Source organism: Pterocles gutturalis, unplaced genomic scaffold (genome assembly GCF_000699245.1).
Source record: "Pterocles gutturalis isolate BGI_N339 unplaced genomic scaffold, ASM69924v1 scaffold30024, whole genome shotgun sequence".
NCBI classification, from domain to species: Eukaryota; Metazoa; Chordata; class Aves; order Pterocliformes; family Pteroclidae; genus Pterocles; species Pterocles gutturalis.
In genome coordinates this window covers 1,096-25,542 of record NW_010129101.1, presented here as the reverse complement: position 1 = coordinate 25,542, position 24,447 = coordinate 1,096, and the positions used below count along the sequence as shown (strand labels likewise).

Here is a 24,447-nt window from a genome sequence, read left to right as displayed (position 1 = left end):
TCCTGTGTTTAACAGACTACTGTCAATAACCAGCTCAAAGCCACCCCCAGAATCCAGGACAGCTCCACACAACACAAGTAACAGGTACTGTTTCCAAGCTGAACTCTTGGGCCATCGAGGGCTGAACACCCCCTGTTAAGAAAAATGGAGCTCAGACGACAAGGGCTTGGAGGCAGAAACTGTACCTTTGCTGTACAATGTGCCTTGGAAGTCCACTACTTTTGTGGCTGTTGTCTTTAAAAGACGATCTAGTTTGGTGCATGGAAAGTGCTGCTGAGCAGCTTCAGAAAAACCTCAAGTTCTCTACAGCTAGCAAGCTCAGAGAAACGTACTAAATATAAGTGTGGGTATATACACACGTGTGTATATTGATGTATTATTTGATATCTCAGTAAAGAGGGACACTGAACAGTCCCTCCACTCTCAGAACACAGATTTTTACTATTACTTACAGACCCTCGGAGAAACAAAATGGGAAGTTTAGTTCCAAACTTCTCTTCCAAGGCACTCACTGCAGACAGCAGCTGATACGCTTGCTTCCCAAAGTCCTGTAAACCACATTCTGAGTCACTGGAGGTGGCAAAAGAAGAGGCTCTGAAATGCACAAAGAAAACCAAGTTTAACACACACACAAATCAAGTCCCCTCCCATTCTTTCCAACATCCATTGGAAAGTGACAACTAAACAAAATGCACAATTCAAGCGACATTTATAAAACAATACTTAAATGTTTATAAGTGTAAAGAACTAGGACTGAAAACATGAGACCAAGCAAAAAAATCAAAGTCACAGTTAAGACAGCTGCCCAACACAACAAGCAGCAGTTCTTCAGGGTACTTGCAGTGGCAGAACAATGTTCTCTCACTAACCTTCTGAATTTACTATTTGAATATTTGGACTCATTTAGGCATACAAGAGACTTCTTCAATTGCACCTAATAGCAAGGAGGTTTGTGTGTGGTTTTTTTTAAACACTCAAAGGGGAAAAAAACAGAAGGAAAAAGCAACCCCACTGAAGATTTTCTAGGGTTTGTTACTGCATGTATTCCTGAGTGGAAGACCTTAGAAAAAATTATTGGCACAAATCACTTCAAAGGAGGATATAAGGGCTGATGATGTATTTCAAGTGATTTCAGTTCTGCACCACAATTTCACTAGGTGGCTCTTGACCTGGACAACAACAGGACTGCAAAGATTGAAATTATGATCTCACAAACCCTCTTCTGGGTTAGTTCTAGTAGAGACCAAACATTTCTTAATCCTTGAGCATGCAGGAAATGCAGCTGAACTGACAGCATTTCTTCCAGAGAGCACCACAGCATAACATCTTGTCTCTGATCAGCAAGCACCAGGCTGCCAGCAAGAACAAGGAATCGTTTATTGTAACTTCAGGGAAAGCATCTATGTGCACACATGGGAGACAGGAAAGCATTTCTACTCATTCCTGTGTGACTGCAGACCCCAGCTTCCCTTCAGCACACCTGTGAGGTTATTAGCAACACGAGGAAGAACAAACACCAGCACGTGCTCTAACAGGAGAACGGCTCCCTTAACACTTGGCAATTTAACCCCAGACACATGGTATCTCACTTCACTTGCGAGTGTTTTCTTTCAGGATTAATTACCTAACAAGACTTAAACTGCGATGAACAAAAGTGTGTTTCACAGTCTAAGAGTGTTGCTCTAAACCCTTTCAGGAAGGGTGACCCTACTTTGTTCATGTGCTTTCCCACAGCCTAACCTAGAGCTTACTGGCTGCCTCATGGCTTCGCAACTACTGAGAACATTAGAGAGTTGTTCAAAGGTCAACTTCAGGCTGAACAGCTGCAAAATCAGATGCATGAAGAGTCAATTCTTTTTGATAATTTGCCTCATAAGTCACCCTGAGACAACATAATCTCCTGTATCAGTCTTTAGGGAAGAACGCTTACCTGGACCTGCAATTATCACAGCATTCTTCTGTGCCCATGATGCCAGACGAGACCTTCCGGAGTTGTTTGTCTTCAAAATGAGACAGGATGAGTCTACCCAAGGGAATGTAGGGAATGAAATAAGAGATCAAGAATTTACACTTTAAATTTATTGCAGAAAACAGAGTTGAAACCAGCATTGTTAATTAATTCACTCTGGACCCAACTATTTGGCCTTGATTCCCCTAAAGAAAAGCAATTATTTTTTTTTTGAAATGTAAATAAGGAACACTTGATGCATGTATAAATGTGCTGAAGACTCTACTTCTTGATACTGCTTTTTAATACAGAAGAACATGATGGCAGAACACACTGAGCAAAAACTGCCTTCTGGTTATGACCTCCGGTTGTGACAAAATTGCAATGGCTCTTACAGCTGAGGGAAGTTACATAAAACATTAAGCAAAACACAGTACTCACTTCCTCCTGCAGCCATTTGACACAAGGTACTGCTCTATTTTTGCCAACATCTTCAGTTTGTACAACCGGAACTTTTCATTGCGTATCTCACTTAGAAGATGTCTGTCAGTCAAAAGGAAAAATTAATTACCTTAAAAAATTAAATACCTTAAATAGCAGTCACTACTCTCCTGCCCTACACCAAAACTCAAATATGCCAGACAGCTGCCTCAGTCAAGTCCAACTGAAACAGCCATAAAAATAAAGACTCTATGAAAACCAGACTTAAGCTGCCTGCCTGGTTCTCCATAATCTTGACCCTTATAGCATGGGGCATGATCAGAAGAGCACCACATTCATACTCTTCTAAACATGATGAATATTCTAAACAGGGCAGAAGGCGAGACAGAGCTTCTTCCAAGCCCACAAGCTATTAAGCTTCAGAAATCCACGCCAGAAGGCACAGAGCAGGGAAGAAAGGGCAGCAAGCATTGAAGGAGGGCAATCTCCCTCAGTCTCTCGTTTTCCAAACTCTGCTAAGTTCTCATCAATGCCACTGCCACATTACAAAATATGCTAAGGTATCATCACTCTTCTTTTGGGAAACTCAGGGCTGGTGCATTAGGACACATCTACCTGTTGCCTAATTTAATATCCTTTATATTAGTCACTGGCATCATCCAAGTGAGAAGACAGTATAGGAGTATTTGATGGCTGTATGCAGCACTCTGCCCATGCTCTGAGCTGCTGCACGAGCCAAACCCGAGCCACCATCTGCACCAGCCTCACTGTGCCACTTGGCACAGGAAACAGACAAATACTGCAGGTGTTGGGCAGCACATGAACACAGCTACACCACTGCCAGCTCAAAGCTGAGTGAAGCAGGTTTGTTTTCCTGCCTGGAAAACCAACAGCACGGAAGTGTGTGGTTTCACAGGCTCTGGCAATCTGATGACAACAGTTCAAATGATCAAGCTGAGACATTTGTGACCCTATACCAGCTATGGACAACATCAACAGGAGACCCCTACAATCAGGACTCTGCCATCTAAAAGGAAACAAATTTTCTCCATTTCAACATCTAGATAAAGGACAGAAACAAGTAATTCTACAGCATCAGCATTCTTTAAGGGGTGATGATGGGTCAAAAGCCAGGTCAGGTGATTTATAAGACAAGTGACCAGGTTTTATCACTGCCTGCCTTGCAAAATATCTTCAGAAAACTGAACTGGAACAAAGACAAACTCATTAACATTAGCACACTTGCGGATTATCTTCCAGAAAAAGTATAGAGGAGTCAGTACTCTGTGTACGCAGAAAGGACTTGGAACAATTCAGACAAATCCATCGCATTTTCAGCCAAACCTGCCCTGCTCCTCTTTCTTTTGGTATCTTTTGGCTATCTGTGTCAAAAGAGCTGTCTTCAGTCATTTACCTGTTCAAGGCCAAGTCTGCTGCAGTCCACAAGACATGACAAGAAGCAGGAAGCCCATCACGACCAGCTCTCCCAATTTCTTGATAATAGGATTCCATCTCCTTAGGGGCACCGTAGTGGATAACTGTCCGGATATCTGCTTTATTGATGCCCATTCCGAACGCTACTGTAGCCACAACACACTGCAAAACAGGAGCCACATAGAATTACAAACATGAGAGCAACCATGTGTTGTGGCAAATGCTAAAGTGTCTTCAAGCAGTTAATTCTCAAATAAAAGGCACAACACCTCTCCTGAAGAGGAACACAAACAGCCCCAGGTTAACTCTTTGCCTGCTTAGCTGCAGGAGGAACAAAGCAGCTCACAGAACTCATGATAAGTCTTGTTCCAGCTATCATCGTCTTCCTCAGATGCTATGCATTTGTAAGAGACTTAAAAGGATTTAAGACATAACCCAAGAATCCTATTACTGTCAGCGCAGACCAGCAATTTCTTTGCCCAGAATTGGAGCAGCAATATTTAGTATTGGGAAACACATGCTGAGATTTCCAAATTTTCATCTACCAGAAACTCTGCAATTATAAAAAAAGAACAAGCAGACTTAAGGGTCCTACATACCTGAATTTCATCCCTCATGAACTGATGATGGGTTTCTCTCCTTTGTTTGATTCCCATACCAGCATGGTACACACCACAGGCCACACTGAGTTTAGCCAATTCAGACACAACCTGTTCAGTGGCCTTTCTTGAAGGGCAGTAGATGATAGTGGGGCCTTCAAACTCGTACGCAGAACTGCTGTAAGTAACAGCAACATGTAAAAACACAGAGCAGAAGCAGCTACCCTTCTCCAGAAAGTCTAATTGAGCTTAACGGAAAAGACAACATAGCTTTTCCAGCAGTTCACTTTTTTGAAGACAAAAATTTAAACAGATTTTAACTGGTCCACTTGTACACAAGTTGTCTGTCCTTTGGAAAAAAAGGACTCTGAAAGAGAGCAAAGGGGCAGGAAACCCACCCTCTTGGGTACACTACTGGCTCTGCTAACATAAAGGACTGCAATTCTTCTGCTCAGATTAGCTTTATTAAAAACAGGCTTACCTCAGATTTATAACTGACTCACATTTTGTACCATACTGTTTGGAAAATTACCCACCAGCCCATCTGTCATAATCATTTGAATTTTTACAGTGTCAGCAGGTCCTCTGCGGATCAAATGATCCTGAAGATCCTTAACTTAGTAACATGCTAACAGTAAGAGACCATGGCTCCTTGCCTCAAAAGCCTTGTTTTTTAAATTGGAGGAGAACGGTGGGCACAACAACACAGGACATGACACGCAACTAGTGTGACATCAGAGCCAAGCTACAGAGAAAGCTCAGGCTCCTCCTCGGTACTTCAGTTTAAGACTGCTATCAGTTCTCAGCATGCACTACTGAAGCTCTTGAGTACTGAAGTATACCTGAAGGATCAACAAAAACAGGCTTAAACCCTCACCTTCCTTTCCTGGTAAGGAACTGCTTCAAATCCCTAAGGATATTGCCGCTTTGTCGTCCAACTTCTAAGTACAGGTTAGGTCTGTCAAAACTAGTACACGTGACCTGGGGATTCTTCAGGTTCAGACAACTCACTATGTCTTCTCTGATCGATGGACTTGCAGTTGCTGTTAGAGCCACAATCGGAACCTGCAATGAAAAGAAGAAAGTCTCAGACCTCATTGATTTTTTTTAATCACAAAAAAAAATCACAAGTTGAAACTGAAACATCATGTAAGCAGGCACTTTAATCTGTTTATGGTCACTCAAGCAGCTCAGCTATTTGAGAAACAGTTAATATTTAGCTTCCTAGAGTTTGGGTCTACACTGTTCAGGAGAGTAAAGAGGGACAAAACAGTGCTGGAATACAGGGGTTTATTCTGAATGCATGTTCTATGAAGTTACACCTTCAGTGAGTCAACAGTAATTTTCTGATGCAGTTGGCTAAATTTAGGGAACATAAAGCGATACTTTGCAGAAGAGGATCTAAAGTGCAGGTCTAAATTTTGGAGTTTATGCAATAAATCCTTGAGGAGTGTCTAGAAACCATAGTTGCGTGCTCTCACAAGCCACTCAGTTGAAAAAATCCTTCAATATTAAACCAGAAGCTTAGGGATCCAACGCAGTAATTAATTTTCAGAAGTTTCCAGTAGTCCAGGTTCAGAATATCCTCCGTCTAAACATTTCGAAGAAAAAGCCACAAAGCTCATTCATTTGACAGCGACTGCATCAACTCCAAAACAGCATGGTATGTGCACACCCAAAAAGCAACATCAAAAGATTAAAATTTTAAACTAACATACAAAATTAGATAGGATCCTTCTTTTATACTGGAAATAAAATGTACCAAAACCTCACCAATGGCAAAGCCTTCTTTAATGAGCCTAAACTTCTAAAGGAATTTCTGAAGTCATGGCCCCATTCGGAAATGCAATGAGCTTCATCCACAGCTATGAGGGTAATACCTGGTGGGGACAAAACCACAGCATGGACCCCTTAACAGGGCAAACAAACCACCACGGGAAGTTACAAAACACAAACACCACATTCTGCTCAACTTCAGGCTTTCCTGAGAAGGCTGGAAAATAACCTCAGAGAGAAACTCCTCAATCTGAGTACAGATATCCCATTCTAATCTGCATCTTCCAAGTGCCCTAGTGTCAGAGAAGCCAAGCATACAGCTTCTCAGGACTCCAGACACTGATTGCTCATCTTCTTCCTAAATAGTACTGCCTGCCTGGAAACTTGAATCCTTAACTAAAAGAAAAGTTCTTGGAATTTATGTACCTTGGATTTACCCTACTATGAGCAATGCACCAGCCACATCATTTTCTTTGATGAGAACAGAGTTTAAGGTGCAGTATAGTGTTTCAAAACAAATTCATTTATGTTCCAAGATAGATCAGAGACATTAGAATAGGTAAAAGGCTAAAATATTGCTTAGCTATATCCATTTCACTTCCTGTGATTTAAAGACCAGTGTTTCAGTAACTCATCTAACCTTCCCATGCCAAGACCACGCTAAAAACACTACCCACATATGATCATCTTTTTGATCAGTGACAGGATCTTCTGACATCATTTGGTGGCAGTCACTACACTAGCCTCTGAGCTCACCAGTGATAAGAAACTGGTGAAAGAAAAGCTTAAAATTAAGCTTTAGAAAAGCTGAAGCTTAATTATGAATTTAAGCTGCCTAACTCATCCACAACCTTATCCCCAACTTACCAATAGTTTGGTCAAGGTCCAGGAGTAACTCTAAGTTGCCAGAACAGAACTCTGGAGTCATATATATGACTCTGTACTGACCCCTGCAATGTCAAGAAAATACAACATCACAGAAGGAAAAACTCCAGACAACTCAACCAAACGACACAAAGCCACGATTGTCTAAATGATGTTACTGAGAACAAGTACAGACTTCTGGATGAGGAATAAGAGGAAGCAAACAAAGCCAGCAGAAAGCATTCCAGATCAGTAGGAAAGCAAGACAGTAAACAGTGCTACAGGAAAAGGAAAACAGCAGACATTTACCAGCCTTTAGAAGAAGGGACAGTTGTGATGACTTGGTGACAAAGAGAGGTCTAAGACATGTAAAATCCTATATGAACCACAACATAAAGCTGAGTCAACCAGCTCCATCTCCCCAGTCAGAGGGCAGCTATATGCCTCCACACACTCAGCCTGGGCGAACACAAGCAATATCGCAGACTGCCAGGTTCCAGGTCTAAGCCAGAATCAAGAGTTTCAGCAATGACAGATCAGGCAGACATCCTACCTCCCCCAAGCACAACTACGTCAGAACCTGCAGTCCCAGAAAGCTTATCCAACACTTACACTTTGATACATTCTTTGATGTTTTTTGACTGAGCTGAACCAAGCAAGCAGGCTGGAATCCCTGACATTCTGCAGGGGGAAAAAAAGTCATGAACAGATTTACTCATCAATGCCTTCTGCCTTAGCTTTCAGCTTGTGCCAGCACTTTGTAAAGGAAGTTCAAGCTGCGGCATCAGAGACTACTTTCCAAGGATCTTCGTGGGGTGAAAACCTTTTGAAAAACCAGGAGCAGTCAGTGATGACTGCTGCTACCCAAATGCTCTTCCACTTCCCCTCCAGCTGTCCCCACAACAGACACACTTTATTGGTGCAATAAGGAATCAGGGAAATTAAGACCCTTTTCCTTACATACAGTTAAGTTTACTAAGAAAACATCCCAAATAAGAAAATATGGTAAGTGTATTTTCTTTAGCTATTATCTTATGCAGTTCATCACATTTGGATGTAAGCCTTACTGGCATACATTTTTTTGCCTTACCTGAACTACTGATGCTGGCTGCATCTGCTAATTTCCAATCAGGTGGCTGTTTTTTAATGACAGATTCAATAGTTAGCTTACCAACTCAGCCACTTCATATTTGACCTCTTCTATGACACTGCAGTGCCTGTCCTCTTAACTTGGTGATTTATTCCATTTTATTACAGCCCTCTGTTTCGACAGCTTCTCCCCCTCATTCCTGTGTTCCAGCCCTTAGCAGAACTGCACCCAGACTGACAGACAAATCACTGAATCGCATTAGGTTGTAGAAATTGTCTCCTCAGCCTTCAAAATGAATGACCCACTGAGAAGGTAGCAAATAAACCCTTTTCACTGAGAACAGTACAAAAGCTGAAGGAGCAGCTGAATACATACAGACACCCTGCTGATTAACACTCAGCCTAGGAGCTGGCAGAGAGCCAGCCTAGGCTGTCCAGCCATTCATCTGCACACAGTCAGGATCTGCAGCAGAAAGCACCGCACAATTTACATTCCTTACTTGAGAAATCTTCCTATCCCCTCTTTCACAAAAGACCTGTTCTTTCTGAGTTGGGCACAGCAGGACTGAACTCAGCATGATTCCCAGACTGTACCAGTCAGTAGCTTAAGTGAAAAATATCAGAAGTGCATAGCTGTTATAACAGAAACAGGTACATGTCCCAAAAGCACTAACAGGTACTAAAATCAAAGAGATTTATCTTGACCACACCTACAATTGCTCATGTATGAGTGATTCAGTGTCACCTATTAGGTCCTGCATCAGACCTTTTAAGGAGCAAAGGGGCCAGGTGTGAGGAGAGACCTTATTCACTGTCCATCTTAAAAATCTATGCCATAACTCTGATCTGAATGGCCTACAGGTTCCAGCTGTACGGTGTTCAGGTGTTACTTGCACACCCAAAGGAAGCCCTACCAAATTGTGACAGAATTCTGAGGCTCACACAGCCTGTGAAGCTCCTTCATCATTGAAGTCTGAGCACAAATAGCCTGTGAATCTAGAAATACTTGAGAAGGATCCACCTTCAGGAACCACCCACCAGCACAGATCCTTTGCAAATTCAACCTACAGCTTACACAATTGGCGAATCCAGTAATCTTTAGACCATTTACACAGTTTGCATGTGTTGCTTGAGGAACGTATGTTTTACAGCTGACATAGATGTGGCTTGCCATACAAAGCTGCAACCTCAAACACCAAGAAATGCCACAAGCGGAATCCGTGGGTTTCCACAGGAAATACAGCAGCAGGTTGTTACTACTGCTTTACTTACGTCAGCTGCAGAACCTGGTCCTCCATCAAGGAGATAAGAGGACAGATGACTATTCCTGTATGTCCAGTGTAAACAGGAGGAAACTGGTAGCACAAGCTTTTCCCATATCCTTAAACAAAAAAAAAAGGCAGAAGTGAAACATCATGCTATCTATGCAGCTATAAAGCATATATAAAAAAAGCATATATATATAAAGCTATAACTCTAACACCTTGAGCCCTAAAAAAAAAGTGATGTTTGTCCTGCTAGCAAAGGAACAAAGACAAATACAGTCAGCATCCATTCAATACCCCTCTCTACACCAAGGTCAGTGGCAAAGACGGACAGAAATACAAGCAGCCAGCACAGCAAGCTCAGACTTAGTCTCAATCAGCACACCCAGCTCATATGAGCCAAACAGTCTCCAAGTTTGAGTCTTGTTCTCCCCAAAAAGGAAAACATTTTCCTGCTTCTGAGGATGTAAAGGTAACTTACCAGTTGCCATGACAACCAGATTATCTCTTCTGTCTTCTAAAACAGAATTGATCACTTTCCACTGGACCCTTGAAATTAAACAAAGAGGAACCTTTTCTTTTTGCCACGACACAGAACATGGAGATTCTGTGAAGCTGCATATTCAGCTGCATTCCAGGTTAAAGCAGCCAGAAGGTTTTCTTTACAGTGTTTTCTTTGCATGCTGCAACCAAACACCCCAGCTACCACAGGTAGTCCCATGGATGTTGCAGCGGGCATCTCCAACAGGACTAAGGCAAGCACATTTGAGGCAGTCATTCACAGAAGACTGCAAACCAAACTGTCTCCCATACATTAATAACCAATCCATAAACACCAGAAACTACAGTTATCTTCAACACAAGGGATTCTAAATAGGACCTTAATTTTGCTAATTTTCATTCTTTTTATGGTCTCACAGGTGTACATAAGGAAGTGCAGTGGATTAAAAAAAATCCCCCCTCATTTCCTAATGCTTACCAAATATTTGACTTGAATAAATCAGCTTCCCCCAAAGTGCTGCCCTGAGGCTGTGTCTTGCACAGAAAGAATTCCACCACCAGTGATTGAGGAAGAATTCATCCCATTTCCATTAAACTTAACTGTAACAGCAATGCTCAAGTACAAAAGCATATACTGCATAGAGATTATGCTGCATTAGATGAGGGATGGGCTTCTCTCAATCAGAGCCACGTAACAAAGGATAACCAGACAAAGAAAGTTTATAATACAAAAAATAACATCTGTGCAGTTTAAGTTTTTCATTGTTTAAAGTACCTGAACTAGATCTGATACAACATCTTCAATCACAGGAGGTATACTACCAGAAGAGTCAAGAAACTCATCCTCTACTATGAAAGTACAGTAGTGTAGTTAACACTCCATAAGACTTATTTCGACATCTTGGGGCCCAGGCTGCTGATTTTGCACATGTCCAAGTTTGTGAGTGGTTCTTCAAATAAGTAGTAATAAAAAAATCATCTAAGTTGAAAGAAGGCAAAGTAAATGAACCCCAGAGTGTGCATTTTAACTGAAAACATACTTACGGTTTAAAAGAAGAGTGTCCAAAATATGTCTTCAGACATGCAATGTGGCTTTCACTAGGTACCGGCAGCAACGGATCTTTAGTGGGAGAGAGGAGAAGAAACATCATCTGTGATTAAATTTTTGAAAGACAAAGCATTGTCTTGATAAACAACAGTCCAGTCATGGTTAGTGATACACACAGGGCTTAGGATTTAGGCAACTCCAGTGAAGAGAGACAAATTTTGAAGATATCTACATGCTAGAATAAAAGGATAAAAAAAGCCAACAGGCTCCTCAGACACTTTGCATGAAGAGGAAAACATATGGCTTGATTAATGAGATAATAAAGCAATAGGTATTATAATGTTGAGCTGGAATGTTTACAGAGGACAGACATATTTTACCAGGCAAGCCTTGAAAGACCCTACTGAAGTCACACCAATGAATACCTAACACGGCAAGTTGGAGTCATGATCCCAAAAAACCACGGGGATCCTGATCCTGCTGTGAACACTGAAGAATATATTCAAGACCTCTGTTGAACTTTATAAACAACATTCAGCAGTAGAAAGCACTACCTTCCCACTTAGTTTCTGTCTGTTGAGCAAGCACACATGGGGATTAGCAGCCTGTCAGGCAACTGTTTGGAGATGAACTGAATAAAGCACCAATTAACTCATCTGTCCCTATCTAGCAGCCCACGTTCTGCTTCTGAGAAGCAAGCAGCTCTACTCCTGGCTCATGCTGTTACTTTCAGTGACAAGATTCAGTCTAACTTCAACAACCCAGGAAGGAAGCTTTCAGGCAATGAAGATCCAAACAAAGCCAAGGTGTAGTTCACCTCTCATTTCAATCTCTTTTTTCCAATTCACTTGCCTCCACAGGGCCAGCTCCAAAGCATTAGGTGAAGATCACCTCCAAGTGAGAATCTCCTTAGACATCTACTGCAAAGCAGCAGTAGTGGGACAACAGAAAAGCATGTAGTGCAGGTACCATCTTTCCCCCTGCTGTGTTCTGAATAGCTCCCCTCAACTCTGCATGACCTCCACATCTCTAGGTCAGTTTTACTCCCAGTAAGTATGCTTAACATACAGATGTGCATCACTGTTTTCTATTTAATCGTGCATGATAATTTAAAACATACCCAAACGTTCTTCCTCTTCTTCCTCAACGTCTTCATCTTCCTCACCATCCAGTACAAGATTCAACTCTGTGTCAGGAGTTTTCCTGGCTTTATTGGACTCTCCTTCTGTCAAAACTCCTTTAGAATCAGCTACGCTTTCTAAAGACTGAGAAATCAGGAGAAGTTAATCCAGAGCATTAAAGGTTAGACACAATGCATGTCTTGGGTTACATGACACAATGGCACGAGTTCTCATCTACTTAGGGCATAACTTAGATCTAGCAACACGATACACAGCCACAAAGCAATCTGACCTACAGCCCAGGGTAGCAGCACCAGCAGCACACAAACTGCCCTGTCAACTCAACCTCTTGGCCAAAGGTCTGAATGTGTGTCACCTGGAGCAGATCAGGTCACAAATTGCCATCTACACAAATGCAGTTCATGGGTGGATGAAGTCCAAGCTTGTATTGTAAAGATGCAGTAGGATGCATGCAATATTGAAGTCTAACACTACTAAATTCAATTCTTTAGGTATCCACACATTCATCTGTCTCCTGGAAGCAACACCTTGCTTCATTCCCTCTGCTCAATGAGGCTGCGCTCTCCTCTGTGACCCACAGCATCACTATTACAAAAAAGAAAAACCCAAATGCCTGAGGCACTCACTTTAAGCATCTCCGTTTCCAGTTCTTCATCACTTTCAATGACACAGGAAATATTCTGTTCATTGTCTGTGGACCTCACCTCCTAAGAACAAAAAAAATTTTATCAGCAAGTTGTTTCTATTTTACCTACATCATTTCTACCTTCTGTACATGCTATAAAATACTTCTCTGGATGCTTTTACCTGTTAACAAAAACAACTAAGCTCAATACCCAGCTCTGATGCCTGCCTGGGAAAAACACATATCTGAAAAAATATTAGAATACAACAAGGCCCTGTATTAAGAGAAAAAACCAAGTAATATCCCCGCATGTGGGAAGAGCTTGGAACATAAGGAAATTATAATCTGATTGAAGAGGCATCAATCCACATTCCAGCAGTCACTAGAGGGACTGCTATTTACAGATCCCTTAGATAAAGGTCTGCTTTTTATTCATGACTGAGTTGGAGACGCTTGAGTGCAGAATTAGAGACCATACTGTTAGAAATTCTTTGATAACATTAGCAACTAAAAGAGAAGAACTGATCAGAACACGTGGAGCTGCTGTATTCAGTACTAATCCTCCCAACCACAAGTCTGAAGAGCAGCTCAGTGTTTGACTACCTTCACAAATGTATTCCAGACTCTGAGCCCTTCTTCTAGCCCACCTTCATTCTTCCCTCAACAAAACAACTTTTTAAAATCTTTGGGAAAATTAAGGTTGTGATTGCCTCCTCTGCTGAATGTCCGAGATTAATAAGGGCTTTTCTCATTACCTCAGCTGCAGCTCCATTGAGAAATTCTTCAGCGGCCTGACGTTCCAAGATCTCAAGTTCTTGCTCAGTGATGTCTAGTGACATGAAGTCATCTCTGTCTGCTTTGTCCTTGGAGCTGGCTGCTGCAGCCCCATCTTCCACCGCAGGATTATCCCTCTCTGCCTCTTCATTAACATCTCCCTCCCAGAGGCCAGCAAGCGTAGCATCAGAGCAGATGTTGAAGTCACGTTCAAGATTTTTATTGAATTCAGGCATTTCAACTTTTTGTCCTTCAACATTCGCTGACTCCATTTCAAGTTTTGTTGGAGCTTCGCCACAGCTCCTCTCCAGTACAGAAGGGGAACCTGAACCACCAAACAGCGTGCTTCTTAAGGCATTTACATTCTCTGATATGTTGGCTAGTATTTCTGCAGCCCTGGAAGATAAGCCAAGAAAGTTACGCCAAAATCACTCATATGCAACTGGCATTCCACTTCCATGAGAAGAAAAATAAATCCCTTTACACTGAATAAACCTACAAAGATTCTCCAGGTACACTGTTTGCGGTATTGTCCCCACGCTTGCATCAAATCTCCAGACCTCTAGTAGTTACACAAGAGTCCTGAGTATCTAAGAAAGTCTTGCTGTGCATTTCAACAAGAAACAGATTCAGCAAAGTTCAGTGTCAAACCCATTGCAGTTAGACCACTGACAAGCTATGTCCTACCATACCTACATATAAAGACAATATTTTCCCATTGAGTCTACTCTGCTTTCTTTTCTTGAAAAGGACACATGGGTAACAGACAGCTGTTAACACACACATCGTTTGTTGCATGGGACCTCAGGATCAAGAACAAAACACCAATCTTACAGGTGAAGTAGAGACAGGCTGGCAAAAATCTAACCTCTGCAAGTTTTCAAGTTGTCCAGAAGAGTCAGGGATGCGAGAAGCCAGGTCCGTTATCTCTACAGCCAGGGAAGTCAAGCGCTCCTTCACATCCTCTGACAACATGTCATCTGTAAGAAGTGCCATCAGGGTTATTTCACAATAGAGGTCTAACATCTATATGCAAACAAGTTCCCTTCAAGTAACTGCATTTCCACAAGATCTGCAGGTGGTAAGACAGCCTTTTCCAGTGCTTGAAAATCAGCACAGAGAATCAGGCCAAGCTTCCACGTACTTCAGCACTGACCCCTTTAGTGGGCCATTTACACAGGCTCAGGAAAAAAGGATAGAGAACAGGACCATTATAGAGCAATCCTTCCCCAGTATACCCTCCAGCTTCAAGAAAAGAGCTGCTAACACAGATGTGCCAACTAAACAAAAGCCAAAAAGTTACACCTCATCTTAAGGGAATGGTATTGCCACCTCTGTCTTTGATAGAAAAGAAAAATTCAGCCAGTACAAAACAGAAGCAAGCTTCCTCCCTCCCTGTTTTTAACCAGAAACTAAATGCAATATTTAACGATCCTTATGCACCACGTAACTGAACAAAAACTATGATTAAAGTCACTTTTCTGATCAAATAAACTGCTATTAAAAAATGGGTCCTGTTTTTGTGTCTCAAGAAAAGCATAACTTAATGGTATTTTGGGAGCTCTCACTCTTAAACTAGATTTTTGTCTCTGCATCAGCAATATTGATTTTAACTCATTGAAGTGTTTCCATAAACAAACTAGAGTGACAACAGGAATTCATCCCATCTCTGTATACAGCAGAAACAAACACACCGAGACTACATTCCTACATCATTGTGGAAAATAGTTACACAATATAGTAACCCAAGTTACCTAAGCGCCTTTACAGCCAGCTCTCTGGAAACTGTCTCTAATTTCCAAGAAGCCAGACAATCCTGACACAAAGATAGCCTAGAAAAACCTATTGGAAAACAAAGCTTTCGATTGTACATTGAATAAATTTCTTATGCTTGAAAAATGTAATTTACCTCTTCTTAAACCAAATAATTTCCCGCTGTTATTCATGTTTTTCAGTTTCTGATAAATGATGAAGCCAGCCTGCAAAGGAACAGAAAAAAATTAGTACTCAGCACTCAGAGAAAGCATGTTAGAGACTAAACAAAAAACCCCAAGAATTAGTTCAACAAGCCATGGCACAAATACATTGTGAACATCAGCTTTTGAGTTCTTGGCCCACACCGTACAACGGTCAGCAGCTAACACCACATTAGAGAAGGAATTTATACAGGTGGAGCTGGGATCTTTTCTTGTACGTACATAGGCATCCGTGGCTGCATACAATTTCTGCTCCTCGTTGAGTGGAAACTCTTCCCAGTTACTACAGCGGACAGACTTATCCTTCAAAAGCTGCTTCCCAAAAAGGTGTTTTACCAGACCATTCAGACTCCATATCTCCTTACACTTCAGCTGGGGAAAGAAAGAAAAAAAGAGAGAGGATTTGTTTAAAGAGGAAAGCAATTGGGCCTGGCAGAAAGTATTCCTAGAAGGGGCAAAGTGTACTTAATCCCTCATTAGAGGCAAAGAGCTCTACATTAGTCAGAATGAAATAGTTACTCAAAGCAGTGACTGTTCTCCAGGACCAATTTTGCTCTCATCATATTAAAGGGTAATTTGGCCATCGGAAAGCTGCACTTTCTTGCCCTGAAACTGTATTCTTAGAGGACATACCTACATTGTCCACCTGGAAAGACTACAAAAAGAAAGATCTGTACACAGTATAGTCTCTGGGCTGATAAAAAAAGCTATAAACAGCAACCCCTCCCTCCTCTAGGATTTTTCTATTATTTGCCTTTCTATTTAGAGAAATTCAGTACCAACTATCAGGAATTTAGTAAAAACACAGGAATATCCAATTCTGCCTATGTTCTGTCAGATTTTGCAAGCCTGAGAAGCCAAGCGCAAGCCAAAGGGCACAGTTACACACCACACCAGCCGCTGGGAAGCACCTCAGAGTCTCTAGAAATCACTCCACCACACTGTTTTCAATTGCTTTTGTAATCACTGTTGTCAATCACAGTTGCTATTGTCTTAATAGCCAGCTTGGGAAGCTTTCCTTCCAACCCCAAAGATCTAGGGCTTGTGGGCACAGCCTTCTGCTATTCCAATGTGCGAGTACTTGGAAACTGCAGAACTGTCGAGCCTAACAGTGGTGGCATCAGCAGTGCAGCATCACCAGCTCATCCCCTTAAATGTGCTATCAAATAACCCACCAACTGTTCATCCTAGGTTTCCTCAGCCCTCCCCCTTGCATTGTGCCACTATATATAACCCGATTTCTTTGTTCTCTCAAGCTTCACTTTCAAGTTTATTTTTGGTCTGTTTTCTCTTCAGCAGATGACTTTAAAGCTGCTACCAGAGATGACACTGCTCATCTCCATAACAAAATATCCAGAAGCTGGATGCTGAGGGGAAAAGAAAAAGGGGTGGGGGGTGAACTATGTCAACTTCTAGTCAGGAAAAAAACCAGCTCCTTCTATTGCTTGAACGAAACAGTTTAATTTGTACAACTTCCAGCCCACTGGGAACTGAAACTTCAAGGCGGCTCAGATGGCCCCAGCTGCTGCTGATACAGTGGGAGAGAGGGGGAAGTGATTGATTTAGTTACACAGGGTATATCAAGCACAGAACAGAGAAAGGTATAAATAGTATTATTTCTGGGCCTAAAATCTCTGCCTTCCACCAGGAAACTATAATTGTTGCTATTATCTTACCAAACACAAAGAAAATGCACAGAAGGAAAGCAAAGAGCATGGAGAGACCAAGTGCAGGCGAGGAAAGACCTTGCAATACGCAAAAAGACAAAAGCTTTAAGCGACTAAGAACAGCAGGATGACTTGGAAGGTAGTGAGCTTTTTGCTCTCTTCCCTAATAAGAGGGCACAGCTCTCACTAGATCAAATGATGTCTAACTAAAATCCAACAACACTGAAACTCAGGGAGTATCAAATGCACCACTACTTCTCAATAGTGGGTTGTCAGGCACCAGAAACTCCACCCATTGAGTGGTGACACCCTCAGTCACGGCAAGAAACATTTTTATGGCTCCACATGCCTCTGGATGGAGGACTTCATGGAAAACCTTGATGCTTCCTGCCAGCCTCAAGCAGCCACGGCAGGAGGGCAGCCTGCTTTCAACCAGGCATCCATTCTTCACTGTCTCTGCAGCATTTCTTGCATCTTCTTCTGAAGGTTCAGCCGCTGCTGGGACAAGTACAGCATTGACAACAGAACCCTGGCTTGACAGTCTGGCAGTTTCCATCACTAAGAAGTAAAAGGCATCTGCAGCTGAATTTAGAAAAGCCATAGATCATAAAGGCAGAAGGTGACCAGGTCTGAGAGGGGACAAGTGTTCATTAAGAACTGGCTCACTGAAGTACAGTACTTAATTCTGCGGACTTGAGATTTTTTAAACTTCTTGTTTAAAGAATAAATTGCAATACATCTCTCCTTTATTCTACAGAACACATTCGCAATCAGGATTGAATTCCTATGAAGGCAAGGAAGCCTCTTTTTGTATAGCACAATAACAAGATTCCCCTCCCACAACAAAAAGGTTTTAAGTTTTACTTTCTCATTAGCAACGTCAGCCAGCTCCACAAAGCTCTTCAGCTTGATTTCAAAGTCACTCATCAGCTTCCATTGATCTCCCTCAATTCCTACGCCAACCTTTTTAATTGTTTCATCTTCGAGCAGTCTTTTGAGTCCCTTGGGAAAACCTAAAATAGATTAAGCCCAAACATGAGAAACTAAATACTGGAGATGCTAAAATTTCTAATGGACATGGCAAAAACCTAGCACAAAGGCCACCTGCATAAACCTGTGCTTTTAGAGGAAAAGCCCCCAGAGTTGCTCTGATTATGTGACTGTACGCCAGAGGGACTAGAAACAGCGGTTGGTTGTAATGTATCATCTGCAGACAAGCATGAATGAAATATTATACAGGCAAATTCAGTCTGTATCTGAAAACAAATTAAGTCAAAAAATGAAACATCCTTCTTTCATTTGTCTTACTGATCATTAAACCACACAGTAACAAAAAGGCAACCTCTACGTGGCTGAGACAGTTTAATTCTCAGAAATGGATGCTGGTGAAACCAAACACAATATTATTTTACTGTTTTCCACATGAAATTCTTTCCCTGTTATTGCTACTTTGCATTCAGAGGAAACAGTAAGCCATCAGCACGGGGAATCACCAGGAAAGCAGCTCCTGTGGAGGCATACTCAGTGCTAACACTGGGCTGGCCCAACCACGGCGTTCGGAAAATGGAATACGCCAACCAGATCCTTCATCAAGCCCAGGTCAGTCAGTCCTTTAACTAAGGAAACAAATAACCAAGGATGTACACAGATGCTAAATACTATATTTTGATTTAGCCCAAACCGACAGCACAGCAATACTGGATCAAAGGGTATTTTTCAACTTTACAGGACTGAATAAAAGCACACAGCTTTCTCATCTGGCTTTCTACAAGAGGGAACAGTCTTAGACACTTCACACATGAACAAAAACAGCCTTTCCCCCTCCATATTCACTGCTATTTAAAACTCGAAGCATGTTATTTAAATCCATACCTTCAGGAACCCACAGCTGGACACCCCGAATTTGTCTCGGGTGCAGTTCTAGTCCCTACAAACACGCAGTATTGCACAAAAGCACAGTACGCAGGCTCTGGCTTGGTTTTGATTTCACATTTCACCTTTTCGCTATTGTAAAAAGTATTTATAAATCCTTCAACAATCACTTTGCATCACTGATTTTATTCTACACAATCTCCACACTTTTATGGCTACCACCGAGATGTTATACAGACACTTACGCAGCTACAGCCAGAACGGGCTGTGCTGTGGAGTGGGATGTTCCAGGTCCAATTCAAAGCATTAGAAAATTACTGTTAAAAAACCAAAAAAACTATAGTAGTCTGGTGCTGTAATACATGGATGTAATGAAGTACAACACTGCTAAAGCACCTCAACCATGACAATACGGAGAATCCTCTGAAGGGGAGATAAATACAGTCAAGCTGAATAAAGGCATGCAACACGTGCAGCTGACTGACTGAATGAGGGATTTTCATCTAAGAATATCGTCGTAAAAACCTTCAAGGATGGGGGCTTCCCAATAGAGGACTTGTGCTCCATTCCCCCCACCTTGTTTCTAGAGAAGTAACTGTATGAACTAAAAAGGTCTAAGACTGTACAGAGGCTAAAATCTGAGAAACAGACCATATTTCCTTAGACTAAAGAAAAAACTAAATGTAAAATTACCAAGAATCTTCCTGATAAACATGTCTATTCAATTTGTCCTTTATGTGACACTCTATACAGTTCAACAACTCTCCATTCTCTTCCTCCTGCAGAAGGATGTGCAATTCTTTTGCAATAAAAAATGGTAAGTCTTACCCAAACTGGCTAATTCAGCCAACACTTACATCTCCAAGTCAAACTTATTCTGAATAACAAGCAGAAATCGGCTGCGGTTCCTGCAAAAAGGCTGACACCCGGTTCAAAGCGCATCTCCCAGTGGCAAGAACAGAAACTTCAGGAAATTATCCAGGAGGAAACACCATCTTCCGCTGTAACATGCTTAGTTAGCAGCAGCCCGCATGCAACTGTTCCCAGTGTTGACACAGAGACCTTCACTTCTACAATCAAAAGCATTTCAGCTCTTTATGACTCTTCCTCCCCAGCTTCCTTTCTGCAAATCTTTTTCTTTTGTGCACTTGTACCTTTCTGCCTCCCAGACTGAATAACCTCCAGCAACTAAATTTTCCACCCCATTTGCTATAAACGACAAAGGACTGAACAGCAACATGAAAATTATCGCTATAGAACCCAGCCTGCACACCCCAGGGAAATCAGAGACATCTCACAGGCACAGTTTCAATCTAACACTCAAGCCAAGGGTTACAGAATTGCAGCCTCCTTCCCTCACTCCTATTTTCCCTATTTGGAAACTTTTATTCAGATCTGTAATGAATTCAGACTCTGCTGAGCACCCCCCAGCCCCTCCTCACAGCCACATCACACCAGGTATCCAGTATTCTCCCCAAAAACCAATGTCACAAAATGCAGGTGTTATGAACAAGCAACACGATGGCCACCGTCCTTGAGGAGGTTTGTTATTAAAGCCAAATTAAAAAGAAACTTGGCCAGCTAAACTTCAGTTTGTTGTTTATTTTAGCACAAAAAAAGAAAGCTCATTTGAGCAGGGAATTAAGCCTTCAAAACTGAATTAACATATTCTTTCCCAGAGAGAAAAATAATCCTGATTTAACACTTTTGTCCTGTTCAGAACCTCAAATGCTGTACACCAGCACACAGGGTGAGACTTGGGCTAAGATTCCCTCGATGTACACGGGCAATACTCAAAGAATAAATCAATTTATTAGAGGCAGGGAGGGGAGAAGAGGGATGGATTTTTACTGTTAAATGCAGTGTGAAATATCAGCTGCTGCTCAAGGTGGAAGTTCAAATTAAATCACAAGAAACAGAGGGCAACTCATGCCCTAGCTGATAAGAAGAGAGGAAGTACAGTACCTGACATCGAGGAGACGTGAAACAAAAAGCATTTTTCCTCAGCTACACATATCTGGATTACAGCTATTTTTGCCATTTTTCCTTTAGTGTATGATGGTGGCCACTCAATATCAAAGCCAACAGCAGCCCCATCTGGCAAACTCCGCCTGAAAACAAATTAATATTTGTCACAGTTAACTATTGTTCTACCAGTATTTAAAATACCAGCCTGGAGTCACCTTACATAAAGATGATTGAGGGAAGCACAGCTGGTACATCTTCCTTTCACACACAGAGGACACAGAAACAGTTTTAAATCAAGACTGTAAGTGCTGGTGCCGAAAGCTATAAGAAACCCTTCAAACCAGTCAGATCTTTAGCAGATCTTACTGCAAGCCTCAGGAAATAGCCAGATCCAAGTTGTGTACAGAATTTTTTTTCCCCCAGTAATGTGAACTGTGCTATGCAAAAACAGGAAAACAATAATCTATTTGCTTCACTGATTTCCCACCTTTTCTTCAACCATACAGTCCCTAGTTACGAGTTAACACCTATGCTTGATTCCTGACAGCTCACATTTCCCCGTGAAGTCACTGAAGGTCACAAAATTATCCACGCTGGGAAAGGCAGAGAATCTGCACTGCGCTGCTTCCACTTCAGGGGACTGCAAGGTTCCGTGACAGCATCTCCCATAAAAAGGCCAAATAGGAAACCGTAACCACACAGCACAGTGGAAAAAGTTATTCTGAAACCACCACGCACTGTAGATGGACCAGTGAGATCTCCCACAGGCATAATTCACCATCATGAGGAAAAGGTTCGGTCTGTGCTTGCAACCCATAAGCAAGACAGTCAACGCAACCAGATGTTTCCTCTGGCTGGACTGCTGATCTCTGGACACATCGAATGCACAACCAGCCAGGAGGAGGAGACAGAAGAGCCAAGTCCCTGTCAGAAGGGAAAAAGCACTCCAAGAGAACAGAGTCAGAGCTATTACCTGATATCTTCTGAGAGAAGGGAACAGTCATTGGCTTCATAGCTGTAAACGACGGAGCCACAGAATTCTAGGAAGGGCAGCCCATCTTCCAAAACACTCCTCTGAACAGCAGGCTTCTGTCAAACATTTGGAAGAGGCTCTGTTACCAGCCAGACCTAACCTTGCCGCAGCAATGCCTCAGCACTGCAATCACTGCATGCCACTTTACTGCTGTGTCCCCTGCGAAGCTGGCGCTGGTGGTTACCAAAACCTTGCCGCAGAACTGCACACCACAAACAGGGTCCCTCCTTTATAAAGACATTTGGGTTCATGCCTCTATTTCCTCACTTAACTCCAAGCACTTGGACCAAAAGCATGCACATTGAATTTTCACATCAATTTAGTTTATTTGGATTCTTTCCAAGATCCAAACAAAATTTTGACAGCAACAAAACCCCCCCAACACTATTTCAAATGCTGTAGCACTTCCACACATCAGAAATTAGAGGAAAAAATATAAAATGGACAATAATTTTTTGAAGTCATTGTTCAAGTCATTCACATCTGGTCAGGCTATAACCTGACACAACCCTGTCAGTACAGCTGTATGCAAGAGCTCAGTGCCCCATGTCCCTCGCCCCATGTTTCAGCCAGCCCATTAAACCTGCCAGATACACCGTGGGAGGAACTTCAAGCATCTAAGCAAACTCCATGGATTTAAAACCATGGGCAACATCTGAAAGGACAGATATCCTTCATCAGCTGGTGAATACTAGTTCACAAATCGAAGCTTTAAGAGCACAAGGCAAGGTGAAATGGAATGCTCCAGTTGGCATTCTTCCCCTCTTTCAGGAGTGCATTTACTAAGTTATTGACCAATCAACTTACTTCAACTGCAAACTCCTGATAACATTTACCCTGCCTCCAAAACCTTCAGGTTGGTTAAACATATGCAAGTGAGCTCCAACACCAGTAACAGCAGCAATGGTTAAGTACCACACAATAACACCTGAAGAACAAAACAATCTTGTCAACCAGAAGAGGCCACAAAACAGATTTTAATACAGTTTCAGAAACAATAAATTGCCTCAAAGGGGGAGATTCTGAAACAACAAACAAAGATACTGATGCTCTTACACTTGGACAACAAAACATTTCCTCCAGTTAATGAAGGGTGAAACTTTAATCAAAACCGTTCCTCAAAGAGCTTGTGGCGGCAGGGTGCCACAGGACACCGGCTGTACCACAGCAAATGCAGGTTTTAACTAATAGCTTTAATATCCATGCTACTAATTCTTTATTTCCACTTTATAGAAGGAAAACTGCTCAACTGAGTTTTCTGCTTTTCTCTCCTTAATTACTTTTTCAATTTCAGATGTTACAGGGGAGGTCCTCTTCTAGTGGGAAATTTTATCCTGCAACTCCTCATATATGCAGAAAAAAAACACCAAATGACACATTGATATTCTTGGAACACCAGAAATTTCAACCTAATTTTGATGATCCATTAATTCCTCTGATACCTCTGAGCTGCAAAACCTTCTTACTGAACTTGTGCAAGCAAGAAAAGCCAGAGTGCCTTACTAGAACCAACTCCCCTCTCAGGCTACACCTCGAGGTCATTGCGTTTTGAGCTCTTGAACTACCAAGATGAAAAGCCCCCAGCCCTTGCTTGTGTACAGCCCACAATACTAGGTGAGCAATGCACCAAAAACTCCCTCAGATTTGGGTGGGTCTGCCACCAAAAATCAAGACAGTCAGGAAGAAATTTCTACAGAGGCAACAGCAACAGACCTTGGATGATACATGATGTTTTAATTTTAAAAAAAGAGACCTTGGGAAGCTAATTCAAACAGAAATAACACAAGAGGACCCATGTTTAGCAACAGTTCAAAAGACAAAACAGCTGTAAACATTCTGATAACAGTTATCTGAGGCACAGGTCTAACTATAAGCAAACGGTCCAACGTTGTTGCATGACACAGCCTGCAACCAGGTAAGTTTTCCCCATGCGAAGGCATACCTTTTTATCACTCAAAACTCCCTCCTGGTTCTGTATAAGCATCCACTCCGGATATTTATTCTGCAGAGTAGTAGGTAGCAAATCCATTTTATGCATTTTTCCACATTTCTGTTACTTTTACACAAAACAGAACAAAAAAACAGAACAGTCAATAGTCTGTAGAGAGACAAGCTGTTACCACCGTCAGGCCAGAACGAGGTTACTCTAGATCACCACCTTGGTATTGAAACACTTTGTGCGTGAGAATGGAGCTGCCCACGTTAAACTGCAAGAGAAATGTAGGTGTTATGTTCTTGTTCACATGTTACTCAGAAGAACAATAAAAAGAGTAAAAATCTCTTGAAGTTCTTCCAGGAAAGAACCTTCAGTTTAGTTTCATGGAGATCAGCAACTCAGAACAGAAGAGTACACCTCCTGCCACATCTGGTCAGCACAGCCATCGTTCATTAGACATTTATCCAGTGTTTCAGAGAACAGCACAGG

The 24,447-nt window shown here is 41.9% G+C and overlaps 1 protein-coding gene across 1 annotated transcript in view; it reads right to left on the bottom strand.

The window, feature by feature from the left end:
- Window positions 1-24,060, bottom strand: part of WRN (Werner syndrome, RecQ helicase-like) — a 35,155-nt gene extending 11,095 nt beyond the window's left edge. The window contains exons 1-22 of the mRNA XM_010079850.1: window positions 23,965-24,060; window positions 21,963-22,078; window positions 20,987-21,132; window positions 18,014-18,162; window positions 15,705-15,854; window positions 15,416-15,485; window positions 14,375-14,486; window positions 13,488-13,902; window positions 12,734-12,814; window positions 12,086-12,230; window positions 10,962-11,037; window positions 9,898-9,965; window positions 9,424-9,532; window positions 7,675-7,743; window positions 7,066-7,148; window positions 6,196-6,302; window positions 5,300-5,487; window positions 4,423-4,600; window positions 3,804-3,985; window positions 2,390-2,491; window positions 1,931-2,023; window positions 453-594 (exon numbers count right to left, since the gene is read on the bottom strand). Coding sequence (XP_010078152.1) covers window positions 453-594; window positions 1,931-2,023; window positions 2,390-2,491; window positions 3,804-3,985; window positions 4,423-4,600; window positions 5,300-5,487; window positions 6,196-6,302; window positions 7,066-7,148; window positions 7,675-7,743; window positions 9,424-9,532; window positions 9,898-9,965; window positions 10,962-11,037; window positions 12,086-12,230; window positions 12,734-12,814; window positions 13,488-13,902; window positions 14,375-14,486; window positions 15,416-15,485; window positions 15,705-15,854; window positions 18,014-18,162; window positions 20,987-21,132; window positions 21,963-22,078; window positions 23,965-24,060 — 2,877 coding nt within the window. The remainder of the gene's footprint in view (window positions 1-452; window positions 595-1,930; window positions 2,024-2,389; window positions 2,492-3,803; window positions 3,986-4,422; window positions 4,601-5,299; window positions 5,488-6,195; window positions 6,303-7,065; window positions 7,149-7,674; window positions 7,744-9,423; window positions 9,533-9,897; window positions 9,966-10,961; window positions 11,038-12,085; window positions 12,231-12,733; window positions 12,815-13,487; window positions 13,903-14,374; window positions 14,487-15,415; window positions 15,486-15,704; window positions 15,855-18,013; window positions 18,163-20,986; window positions 21,133-21,962; window positions 22,079-23,964) is intronic.
- Window positions 24,061-24,447: the final 387 nt, after the last annotated feature.